The 12,620-nt window shown below is 43.0% G+C and overlaps 1 protein-coding gene across 1 annotated transcript in view; it reads right to left on the bottom strand.

Annotated features, from left to right (window-relative positions):
• The window catches only part of LOC147636317 (aspartyl protease gag-polyprotein), a 36,830-nt gene extending 25,334 nt beyond the window's left edge, over nt 1-11,496 (bottom strand). The window contains exons 1-2 of the mRNA XM_086802106.1: nt 11,244-11,496; nt 9,417-9,860 (exon numbers count right to left, since the gene is read on the bottom strand). Coding sequence (XP_086658232.1) covers nt 9,417-9,860; nt 11,244-11,366 — 567 coding nt within the window. The 5' untranslated portion in view covers nt 11,367-11,496. The remainder of the gene's footprint in view (nt 1-9,416; nt 9,861-11,243) is intronic.
• Nucleotides 11,497-12,620: the final 1,124 nt, after the last annotated feature.

The following is a 12,620-nucleotide window of genomic DNA, read 5'->3' as shown; positions in this document are numbered from 1 at the left end:
CCAACTATCAGCACTTTCCAAGCACCCTTTGAAAAAGATTAGTGAATTATTCTACACTTCATAAAGGCGTCTTCTTAATTTTTACCTTGCTTGCTAAGCGTTGGCTCTATTATCTCTCTTACTACGAAGGCATACTCTATTATCTCTCTTACTACGAAGGCATACTCTTTTGTATTGATAAAACTTTAACTTGTTAGTTTGTGTAGATAATATTCCGTTTATATTTTCAGTATGAGTATGTGTGTGTGTGTTGAGAGAGAGAGAGAGAGATAGCCATGATTAGGTCCCAAATAACCCTCTGAATGTTTGTATTTATGGATGTTAACAAAACATGTCGTTTTCATCCTTGAGCAACATGCAATTGTGTTTTCTTGCACAAAATACTACCTTTGGCTATGTTTATGCATGGGTTCTTGTAGGCATGAGGTGGAGGAATTAGCCCCCAAATACCCCTTATATAGGGGTTCATGTTGCCTTAGGCTTCTTGGGAAAGGCCTTGGGGACAATATGGGCTACCCATGGGGCCACCCTTGTCCATAGCCTATAGCAAGCCCTAAAGCATCCTACCTTATCCCCTAGGGTGTTGTTATAATGCCTTGACAATGGATTCTCATTCACCCCACTTTGGATAAACACTGAGTTTGACTTCTAACTGGGCTCATTGTGTGGGTTTAGGTCTAATAAATGAAAGTTTTATATCATTACGTTATACAAGAGGATTACATGTGGTATGGCTTATGTGAGACTTGCACAACTAACTGACCACTCAGTAGACAAGGATAATATCCGACCTTAGGTCCTTGAACTTGTCTGTATAGTATGTTCATGTAGCATCCAAGTGCGGGGATGCACATGATATTCTTTCTTGCTTAGCTTGTTGATAAGAGTTACATTGCATCTAGGTAGTCCGTTAACAATGTTGGGTTCTTCTCCTCATCATCAAGTCAAACGGCTTCATATGTCCCTCAATTTTGGAACTTTGTGAGGTATTGATGCTTGTACGACAGTTAGAGCCATGCTTGAATAAATGAAGGAATATCTTCTCTGGAATCACAATTTTTACTTTGTCTATCACTTCTGGTTTCAGCATGTTCAAAACCTTGGACATAGTAGGGCTTATGCATGGATTTTTGTTTTCAAAAATACTTTGTAGATATTATATATCCCCTTTGTAGGTAAAGCTACATATACACATATTATCCTTCATATACTGCATGGCCAACACACAAGCTAAGGTATTTACATAACCACACAAGCTAAGCTAGCAATAAATGCCACATGCCATTATTTCTCAAAAAATCCCTAAAATATCAAAACCAACAAATAGGTGTGAACAAAACATAGCTTTAAAAGGGCACCTTCTCCAAAGGACTTACGTATGGCTTCAACAACAACAACTAACATGGAAAACATCATGCATTATCTAACTGGTTGAAGTCAGAGCTTCATGGAGATGTCATTAATTTTCTTCATAATTGAAAATGATATAAAATTGTGAGATTATTGCTTGCCCACTTGCTTTAATCATTGCTTGCCCACTTGCTTTAATATTTGCTTGATTATTTAGAGGTACATCCCATCCCCTTTCAACAATTGGAAATTTCCCTTTGTTTTGTTGGAATGCCTTGTGTAAGCCTCTTGTGCTTTGGCTAGATGAAATTCCAAGACTTCTTTGGTAGGACTTGATGACCCGGTTTGCTTCAAGCACATGGGAGATTATTCTCGTGGTAAGAAATTGAAATAATTTCTCAAAAGCTAGATCATATGGAGTCCTAATAAGGGAAGAAAAAAAAATAATTGTAAAGAACTACCTAAACCAAGATAAAAATACTTCCTACTTATCATGTTGGGCATTAACATAATATTTTATCATGTTGAAGACTAATTAGTTGTATATTTTTGTTTAGCAATTCGTCTAATAAAAGAACCAGAAAAATTCAATGAGGGTATCTTGTTCAAGTGTGGTGAAATATCTAGGGAAACAATGTGAGGGTTAGGACAAGGTGCAAGAAGATGTCCATGATCTCGAGTGTGTGGTTTGACTGCTTACAAGTCATGGGGAGGCCTCAATGAAATAGAATAAAAACATAGTAGTAAAGAGATGACCACTACAATCTCTTATCGACTTGTGTTCAAGCTGCTTGAATTGATACAATTATGTAAGAGATATAATATTAATGAGTTGAAGGAAGTAATAAAAGCATGGGGACATTACAAAAGGCAAATCAATGGTGAGATTAGGGTGACCCCACTTTCCACCATAACCATCTGCAACACTGACCTTGGAGTCCACAATGTCATGCCATATCCACAATGTCACAACAGAGTGTGCAAGAGTAAATTCTACCTACTCCATGTGTGGTCCATTACCATTATGAAATGAGAGTCCCAATGTAGCATTATGTAGTCTATATGGTAGTGCGCCCAATCTAACATAAGTCATATCTAAATCATATGGCCTCCTAGGCTACCTTCCCATGTGAAGGTAGTCTATATGGTAATTCCCATGTGAAGGTAGTCTATATGGTAATGTGACAAATCTAATGTAAGTCGTATCTAAACTATATGGCCTCCTAGGCTACCTTCCCATGTGAATATGAGGATGCTAGGCATCCGGTGGCAGTGGCGAATCAACCATATCTACTCCTCGTAATGGGAGCTATACAAACATGAGACTTCAACATACGATATGGCATTGATATATCCAAAATAACATATTTTGTATTTAGCATATTGAGTATTTATTATAGTGTTGAGTATAATATCCAACATAATATAGTTTATATTTAGTATTTAGTATAGTATTAAGTATAATATCCGCATAATAAGTTTGTATTTAGTATAGTTAGTATATTATATAATTAGTATTCCGTAAGTTTAGTTAGGTTCAAAGTCTAGAAAATATTTACATTAGTTATACTATACATACGTTAATATTAACTATAGTGTCCATGGAGAAGACAATATTGAATATAGCTTAAAATGGGTATGGCAATATAAGTGTGTATGTTATTTCACAAAAGAAAAATATGCATTTGATTTATAGTTACATTAAGTTGGAATATCCTCGCTTGAGTCTATTTCTCAAAGGAGACATATTCACATGTGCAAACAACTCCTCATATATCTAGTGAAAGGAGTTGGTAAGTTTGTGCTGCTAAAATGGTGGGACAACCACTCTTTCAAAATTCTTTTTTGTGTATATTCACATGATCAATGTGCTTCTGCCATATATCAATATCTATAATGACACCTATTCCATGCGTAAACATGGTTTCCTTCACCTTAGGCATGTTCAGATCCAAACTAAACATCCTTCCATTTATGTTATCCTTTGTAACCAAGCGGCACTAATTTTTAAAGTCTTCCATAAAACATATTTAAGGATTAAACCTCACTTGTATACCCTGGTCAACCATCTGTCCAACAGAAACTAGGTTCTTATAATATTTAGAACATGAAGTATATATACCAAGTTTTGCCATCCTACATAGACAATCACACTTTACCAACATGTGCAATGGAATATGCAGTATCATCACTTGTTTCCACGTATCTTGTTTTTTCCATTTTCTGTATATCTCTCAACCACTTATCATGACTAGTCATGTCGTTAGAGGCACCAAAATCTATATACCAAATATCTCTTGATCTTGACATATCTCCTATCATGGAGTTTCTATAAATCGTGGTTTTTCCATTTTCTGCATATCTCTAACCCACTTACCATGACTGGTCATGTGGTTAGAGGCACCAAAATCCATATACCAAATATCTCTTAATCTTGAAATATATCATGTCGTGGTTGGGCTTATGGGCAGGAACGACCTCTTAGCCTAAGTTTAAGTCGCCGCATATGGGGGGGGGGAATTGAGAGGGTGTCCTTAACCTGGAGAGCTCTTGAGAAGAGTGTACGTCTAGGGAGGCCTAGGGAAGAGCAAGGCAAGGGTTGAAGGAGAGGCACACTTAAAGTCTATTCACACGGGGGGGGGGGGGGGGGGGGGGAGAAGAGTGTAGGACATGTCCTAGAGCTTGAGAGAGAGCTTGCGCGTAGGGGCTTGCTGGGGGCTTGTCTGGAGAAGGGGGCTGGGAGGGTCCTTTTATAGGTGCTGGAGGGTGGACGTCCGGGTACGGGAAGGTGACACCTGGGTGGTGTAGGTGTCCGGGAGAGGGTGTGGGCGTGAGACACCTGGGGGTGGAGGTGTCTCGAGGAGAGAGAAAGTGTGACACATGGGGGTGGAGGTGTCCCCAAGAGAGAGAGAGCGCGACACCTGTGGATAGAGGGTTCTGGGAGGAGGGGGTACATGTAGGGGTGTGCTGGAGGGTGCGTCTAGGTCGTGTACACGCTTGGGTGTCCCGGGCGGATTGTCGGTTTTTTTCACGGGCGGCGCCCGTGTGGGGCCCACGCCGGCCGCCCGCCGTCGTCCGGGGGGGTCAAAAAATATTTTTTGACGGAAATGTCCGGCCTTGCCCCGTGACCATGGGGGCGTATTCCGTTCGTTGATTAGACGCCTGGATAGTTACTATTTTTGGTCGGAAGTTCGCAGATTAAAGGCTTAAAAGCTTAATTAAACCCATTCCGGGTACCCGTTTTTAGTTCAGAAAAAACTATTTTAAGCGTAAAACTACGCGTAGATTCCAAATTTGGATTCAGAATTACAAATTTCTAAGCAAAAATGGCTCATTTTCCAAAAATAGAAGTTTTTTGATCGTAAAAATGACAAACTAAGTTATATTTTTCAACTCTGAAGCAAGTACATTGTTATTTACAATGGGTATGTTACATCCTTCCCTACTAAAAGAACTCGAGATGTCCTCATCTCGGCACGAACTCTGGGTAATTCTTTTGGAGGGTTGACTCTTCCTCCCAAGTGGCATCCTCCTCAGGGTAATCTTTCCATTCCACTAAATGTTCCCTAAGGATTCTATTGCGAAGCACTCTTTCTCTAGAGTCGATGATTCTATTAGGTCTCATTTCAAGGACTCCCTGAGTTGGCATTACAATTTGTTCATCATCAAGAACATGATCAGGATGAGGCACATATGGCTTTAGTAAGCTTACATGGAATACATCATGGATCTTGAGGTGGGTTGGGAGGCGAAGTTTGTAGGCATGTTTCCCCAAACATTTGATGACTTCATAAGGCCCACAATACCTTGGACTCAGTTTCCTAAATTTTCCAAGAGATAGAGAACTTCTCTTTGGCCGCACTCGAAGAAAAACTTTGTCTCCTTGCTGAAAAATTCTGTCAGATCTTTTGGTATCAGCATAATGCTTCTGTCGATCCTGGGCGGCTTTAATATCCTTACGAATAGCTTTGGTTTGTTCTTCCATTTCTTCAAGCATTATCCTGGAGGCTTCAACCTTTAGTGTGGGGTCAGAGAAATTTAAGGGAGACAAACATTCCTGACCATAAAGAGCTTTGAATGGTGACATCCCTATGCTTTGGTGATAGGATGTATTGTAAGAGAATTCCACTAGAGGGAGATACTGAATCCACTTCTTTGGTTCACGCCCACAATAGGCTCTCAGGATGTCTTCTATAACCTGATTAACTCTCTCAGTTTGACCATCTGTTTCTGGGTGGTAAGCTGTACTGAAACAAAGTTGTGTTCCAATAGCCTGGAATAATGATGTCCAGAACTTTGAAGTGAAGTCAGAGTCCCGGTCACTGACTATTCTTTTTGGCAATCCATGAACCCTAAAGATTTCCTTGATGAAAAGGCGGGCAATATCAGAAGATTTAAATGTCTTCTTTACTGGGATAATATGAGTGACTTTGGTAAGCATATCCACAACTACTAATATAGAATCATACCCTCCTTGTGTTGTGGGAAGACTTGTGACAAAATCCATACTGATACATTCCCACTTCATCTGAGGAATGTCCAGAGGTTGGAGTTTCCCGGGCATTTTGATTCTTTCAGCTTTAATCCTTTGACATGAAAGGCATTGTCTGATGTATTGAAGGATATCTCTCTTCATTCCAGGCCAAAAATAACTTCTCCTTAAGGCATTCAAGGTTTTTGCATAACCTGGATGTCCTGCTACTGGGCTATCATGAGCTTCATACAAGATCATCTTCTTTAGTGCAAGATCTTTGGGGATACATAACCTATGCATGAAGTAGAGGCATTCATCATCGAGGGTGTATCCCTTGATCAATATATTTTCCTTTTCTGTGGGTGCCTCCTTGTGAACCAGACTTACTAGCTTTTGGTAATCAGGGTCATGAAGTGAAACCTGCTTTACCTTCTCTAGGATGGGGTTATTTGGCATAGAGATTGCACTTAGGAAGGATTTGCGACTGAGGGCATCTGCTACAACATTATCCTTTCCAGGACAAAATTTGATATCAAAATCAAACTCTTGCAGAATCTCAATCCACCTCCTTTGCCTCATGTTGAGATTGGGCTGGGTGAAGATCCACTTTAAGCTCTGGTGGTCAGTTACAAGCAGAAACTTACGGCCTAGGAGATAGTGTCTCCATAACTTGAAACAATGAACAACTGCAAGGAGTTCCAAATCATGGGTGGCATAATTGACTTCATAGGATTTAAGCTTACGAGAAGTGTAAGCCACAGGCCTTCCTTCTTGAATTAAGACACCACCAAGTGCAAGGCCACTAGCATCAGTGACAACCTCAAACTCTTTGGTGAAGTCAGGGAGCTTCAGAACTGGTGCTGAGGTGAGGATAGCTTTAAGTTGGCTAAAACTGATTTGGTGGATTGGTAGCCATACTATCTTACATTCCTTCTTGAGGAGATCAGTTAAGGGTGCGGCTATCTTGGCATAATCCTTGATGAATATCCTATACCATCCTGTGATGCCTAGAAACCCACGGATTTCTTTGACTGTCCTAGGGGGTGGCCATTCCAATATATCCTTGACTTTGGCAGGGTCTACTGAGATGCCCTTTGAGGAGACAATGAACCCTAGATATTCAATTTGGGAAGTGAAGAAGGTACATTTGCTTTTCTTGGCATAGAGCTTATGTTCGCGCAGTATTTGCAATACTTTGCGTACATGCTCCTCATGTTCCTCTTTTGACTGAGAATAGACCAAGATGTCATCGAAGAAGACAAGGACAAATTCATCCAAGTAGGGTCGGAAGATATCCTGCATCAGGCGGTTGAAGGTGGCGGGAGCATTGGTTAATCCGAATGGCATGACTGTAAATTCATAGTGGCCATAGCGGGTATTGAAAGCGGTTTTAGAGATATCTGATTCCTTGATCCTGATTTGATAGTAGCCAGACCTTAAATCCATCTTGGAGAAAACTTTGGATCCATAAAGTCTGTCAAGAAGTTCGTCGATGCGAGGAATGGGGTATTTGTTTTTGACAGTGACCTTGTTTAGGCCTCGGTAGTCAATACAAAGCCGAAGCGAGCCATCCTTCTTTCTCTGGAAAAGAACAGGCGCTCCCCATGGGGAATTACTAGGGCGAATGAATCCTTGCTCAATAAGCTGCCTAAGTTGTTCCTTGAGCTCTATGGCTTCGGGAAGAGACATTTTGTAAGGTCTCCTTGAAACTGATTCAGCACCAGGGATTAACTCAATCCCATGATCTACTTCTCGAGATGGGGGTAGTTTTGTAAGTTCCTCTGGAAAGATATCTGAAAACTCCTGGAGCCAAGAGGGTTCTAAATCTGGGTTGCTTTCTTCTACCTTGTTGAGTTTGACAAGGAAGATCTGTTGGCCCTTGCGCACTCCCTTAAGAAGACGATTAGCTTTGACCAAATGAAATTTGGGTTTACCTGTTTTTCCCTGGGCTGATACTACCTGTCCTTGACTATTCTTAAAGGTGATGCTTCCTTCAGCACAGTGAATGTCAGCATTGTTTGCAATTAACCAATCCATACCAAGGATTCCATCATAAATCCCTAATGGTAAGCTTCTAAAATACCCATGGGTTGATTCACCATCCAATTCAAATTCAAGATCTCCCACACAATGTCGGGATACTTCTTCTTTTCCACTAGCTAACTCAACAATCATTGCTTGGGCTGGTTTTTGATCTAACTGTAGCTTACGCAAGCATTTTGGAGAAAGAAACGAATGCGTACTACCACAATCAACCAAAAGCTGGAAAGATCTACCTTGATAAGTGGCCGGAGCTTGGATAACAGAAAACTGCTGATTAGGTCCTTGATGTTCTATAGCTGCATGAATGGTGGCTTGCTCTTCTTCTTCCATCTCTAAAGTCGGTTCACCAATCATAGAGCAGACACGGGCAGTCACTCCACGACCTCTACCACGTCCACCACCACCTCGTCCAGCCTGGCGGTTATTAGGAGTCCCACGACCTTGAACTCCCCGGCCGCCTTGTGGAGCAGGAATGACATTAGGATTGAGAGAGGATCTTGCAAGTTTGGGGCATTCATTCCGGAAGTGGCCAACTTCATTGCAATAAAAGCACCTTTGGTCCCCATAGGATTCTGAAGTGGAATTAGCATAACTGCGGGGGACAAAATTATTGGGGTACTGACCAATAGTGTTGTGGCGGAAATTCGATTGGTAATTCCTCTGAAGGCGCCCCCTTGGGTTAGACTCAGGATAGACTCTCTTCTTTGCTTGACCACTCTTTACTTCTTTAGCCAGAGGTTTGGCTCGAGTAAGAGCATCTTGTAAGGTAGTTGGCCTCATTGCTTCAAGGCGAGAATCCAAAGGTTCGTTCAGCCCTTGGCAAAATCGGGCCACTTGTTGAGTGATCGACATAGGTGGAGCATATTTGCCAAGTGTGACAAATTTTGAGTAGTATTCCTCCAAGGTTAAGCTAAGCTGCTTGAGGCTGAAGAACTCGTTCATCTTAATAGATTCATGAGATGGGGGAAGATAACGGCCCTTCACAGCTTGCTTAATGTCACTCCAGGTTTGGGTATCTTCAGTGACGCCCTTATCTCGGCACCATTGCTTCCACCAAAGTTTGGCGTCCCCGGTAAGACGGAATCTAGCAAGCATGGATTGATTCCCAATTCCTGTACCAGCAGCCGAAAAGTAATCGTCCATGGCTTCTATCCAAACTTCTGCATCCCTTTCAATCTTTGAACCTGCCCCATTAAATGAGGGAGGTTGCATTTGTTTGAGGAGAAGCTTCTTCTCCTGTGTATCTGTATATAATGCATTGGGAGCAAGAAGTTGACGATCCTGGTTATCAATAAGAAGCTAAATTTAGAATTATGACGCTTAGGCGGTTTAATACACATAAGACAATGAGTGTGAAAATCAAAACTTTTTATTCCAAGCTTTAATATTTACAAGTAAACCAAGCCATTTACAAGTAAACCAAGCCATTTACAAGGATTGGACTAAATCCAATCTTATTTATTTACATGGTAGTCCTCTAGGAAACCTAATAAAGATCTGCGGTGGTAGCATTGAAAAAGTAGGGGGGTTCTCCCATGGTTTCAAGAACTCGATAAGTCTCTGGTAGGGGAAGTAAACCTCGTCTAGAAAGACGGGTAACGGCTACTCTATCAGGGGGTACAACTTGAGTCACCTTATCATAAACCCAACGATTCTGCAGCATGCGATTCCCATCGATAGTGACATAGGTGTTACGAGGAGTGCCAATAAACCAGAACAGGCGAACCATCCGCAACATCTCGGCATATCGGATCCGCCTCAAGTCGTTGGTGAGATTGCCGACGTGCTCAGCTCGAATGATGAAGTAGGTAGATCGACGATGCCAATACTCAGTTCTGTTCCATCCCCTTTCGATGCGAGTGTAAAGAGGAAGGGTTAGCTTGTCTACAATGTGCATCATAGTGTCACGGAACTCGAATTCGGAAGAGCGACAAGCAGTCATGAACATGCATTGGAATACCAGGAAGCGAGAATAGGGATCCATCTCGTCCTCCTGCATCCAGCAGTAACTAGATTAGTTTAACAAGAATTCCTAGAGCAACAAGAGAATACAATATAAAATCTCCCAAGTCTAAACGCGCTCTGATACCACGTGTACTAAAAGGCCCCCGTCCCGAAGGGCGGGGGAATCCTTTTGATAGGCGGTCAAGTCTCGTGTTATTTTCCGATCGACGACACCTCGATCTCGTAGAAATACGAGGTTACGAGCAAACGGACGGACCTAACTCTATCTCGCAGGGGAAACGTAGTCATCCTAAAGGAAATTCTAATCCCCAGCACGAGATGTGCGTGGAGATGGAACAAGACCCACACTTGGTTCAAGGAAGCCAACGCCTTTTTCCCCCGTATTCATGAGGCACGGCCGCTGGCTCGGTCCCCTAAAACAAGTCTTGTTCGTGACTCTACTATTCCCTAAGTATCGTAGGTTACGACTAGTAGAAAGCTACCCGACTGATCGGGTCCACCCATCCTTAGAATGGTACCGTCAGGGCATCCATTCTCCCACTTTCCACACACTCACCCGTTCAATTGTTTCCTAATTAAGTCCTACCACACTGTGAAACACTTAAAAACAAATTCCTTTGTTAATTAATTACACTTGATTCCTTAAAGAAAGTCTTTCTTAGCACAACATTGAAATCAACGAGCATACTTACAGTGAAAAATATTTACAAAGACCCTGAAACCGGGCCGATATTCCAATCCAAACTCATGTCCAAACCATAACCATAACCACAACTACATCGATAATCTAGAATTCGATCTTCCAGCCTCAACCAGCTGGGTAAACCTCACGGACCGTCTCTCCTCGTCGTCAGCCAGACGATGAGGGCCAAGCCGTCCTGTCACCCCCTCAGGTACTGACGCTTGTACCAAACCCTCTCGCTCTTCGGAGGGGACGTCTCCTCATGAGGTGGGGGTTAAGTCACCGCACTAGCCTGGACCCACAGAACTAGGCAGCATATATACATCACCCTGATGGTGAAAACCAATTCCCAGTGGCATAGGAGGGGATTGCCTTGGGCCGACTCCCGGCCTCGCTATATCCTCCGCCCGGCTACACAGGCAAGCACGGAGTTAGCTAAGGGGGGGGAGAAGCTGTACCTGCATGTTAGCAATATACCAACAGTATATCCAATAAAAAGAGACATAGCCTTAATTCAATGAATTCACGCATTAACAAAAACCATCGTTTCGGAAAGACAATGATTCGAAAGCAAGATTACTTTCCTATAACTTTACTTAAGAGTAACCATAAGGTACTTTAGGCCATCTATACTAGGGTTTAACCTTGGTTCCTTTCTTATTATTTCGAGAATCTTTGCATTAAGCTTGATAAGAGAGAATTTTACTTAAAACTTGTTAAATGACCAACCTGGTTATCATTTTCATGCCTATCCACTTCAAGAGGGGCGAAGTCGATTGCAGGGACGCGATTTGCTTCATTCCCTCCTTGGGCAGCGCGCGGTTCTTCAATTCGGCGGCGTTTCGGCGCCATAGGAGCACTAGAGTTTTAAGAGGATAAAGAGAAAACGAGGTGAATATAAGAGGTTGGGAGCGTGGAGAGAAAAGAGAGAATTCTACTGGTTCAAACGGATTCGAAAACGGAGTCCGTTTGGGGTAGGAAAAGCTTGTTGGGCTTATGGGCAGGAACGACCTCTTAGCTTAAGTTTAAGTCGCCGCATATGGGGGGGGGGGAATTGAGAGGGTGTCCTTAACCTGGAGAGCTCTTGAGAAGAGTGTACGTCTAGGGAGGCCTAGGGAAGAGCAAGGCAAGGGTTGAAGGAGAGGCACACTTAAAGTCTATTCACACGGGGGGGGGGGGGGGGGGGGGGGGGGGGGAGAAGAGTGTAGGACATGTCCTAGAGCTTGAGAGAGAGCTTGCGCGTAGGGGCTTGCTGGGGGCTTGTCTGGAGAAGGGGGCTGGGAGGGTCCTTTTATAGGTGCTGGAGGGTGGACGTCCGGGTACGGGAAGGTGACACCTGGGTGGTGTAGGTGTCCGGGAGAGGGTGTGGGCGTGAGACACCTGGGGGTGGAGGTGTCTCGAGGAGAGAGAAAGTGTGACACATGGGGGTGGAGGTGTCCCCAAGAGAGAGAGAGCGCGACACCTGTGGATAGAGGGTTCTGGGAGGAGGGGGTACGTGTAGGGGTGTGCTGGAGGGTGCGTCTAGGTCGTGTACACGCTTGGGTGTCCCGGGCGGATTGTCGGTTTTTTTCACGGGCGGCGCCCGTGTGGGGCCCACGCCGGCCGCCCGCCGTCGTCCGGGGGGGTCAAAAAATATTTTTTGACGGAAATGTCCGGCCTTGCCCCGTGACCATGGGGGCGTATTCCGTTCGTTGATTAGACGCCTGGATAGTTACTATTTTTGGTCGGAAGTTCGCAGATTAAAGGCTTAAAAGCTTAATTAAACCCATTCCGGGTACCCGTTTTTAGTTCAGAAAAAACTATTTTAAGCGTAAAACTACGCGTAGATTCCAAATTTGGATTCAGAATTACAAATTTCTAAGCAAAAATGGCTCATTTTCCAAAAATAGAAGTTTTTTGATCGTAAAAATGACAAACTAAGTTATATTTTTCAACTCTGAAGCAAGTACATTGTTATTTACAATGGGTATGTTACAATTCTCCATGCACAGTCAACATTAGGCCTTGCCCCTTTAACACAAGCTAGCCTACACACCTAGCTACAAGCTCATCAAATGGCGCAGCAAAACGCGAAAACGTTGAGGAGAAATCGATGTTTTTTTCAGC

The sequence above is a fragment of the Cibotium barometz genome, chromosome 8 (assembly GCF_041138505.1).
Source record: "Cibotium barometz isolate CiBa-2024 chromosome 8, ASM4113850v1, whole genome shotgun sequence".
NCBI lineage: Eukaryota > Viridiplantae > Streptophyta > Polypodiopsida > Cyatheales > Cibotiaceae > Cibotium > Cibotium barometz.
Note: the sequence above shows the minus strand (reverse complement) of the source record. Positions and strands in the feature narration are given on the sequence as shown.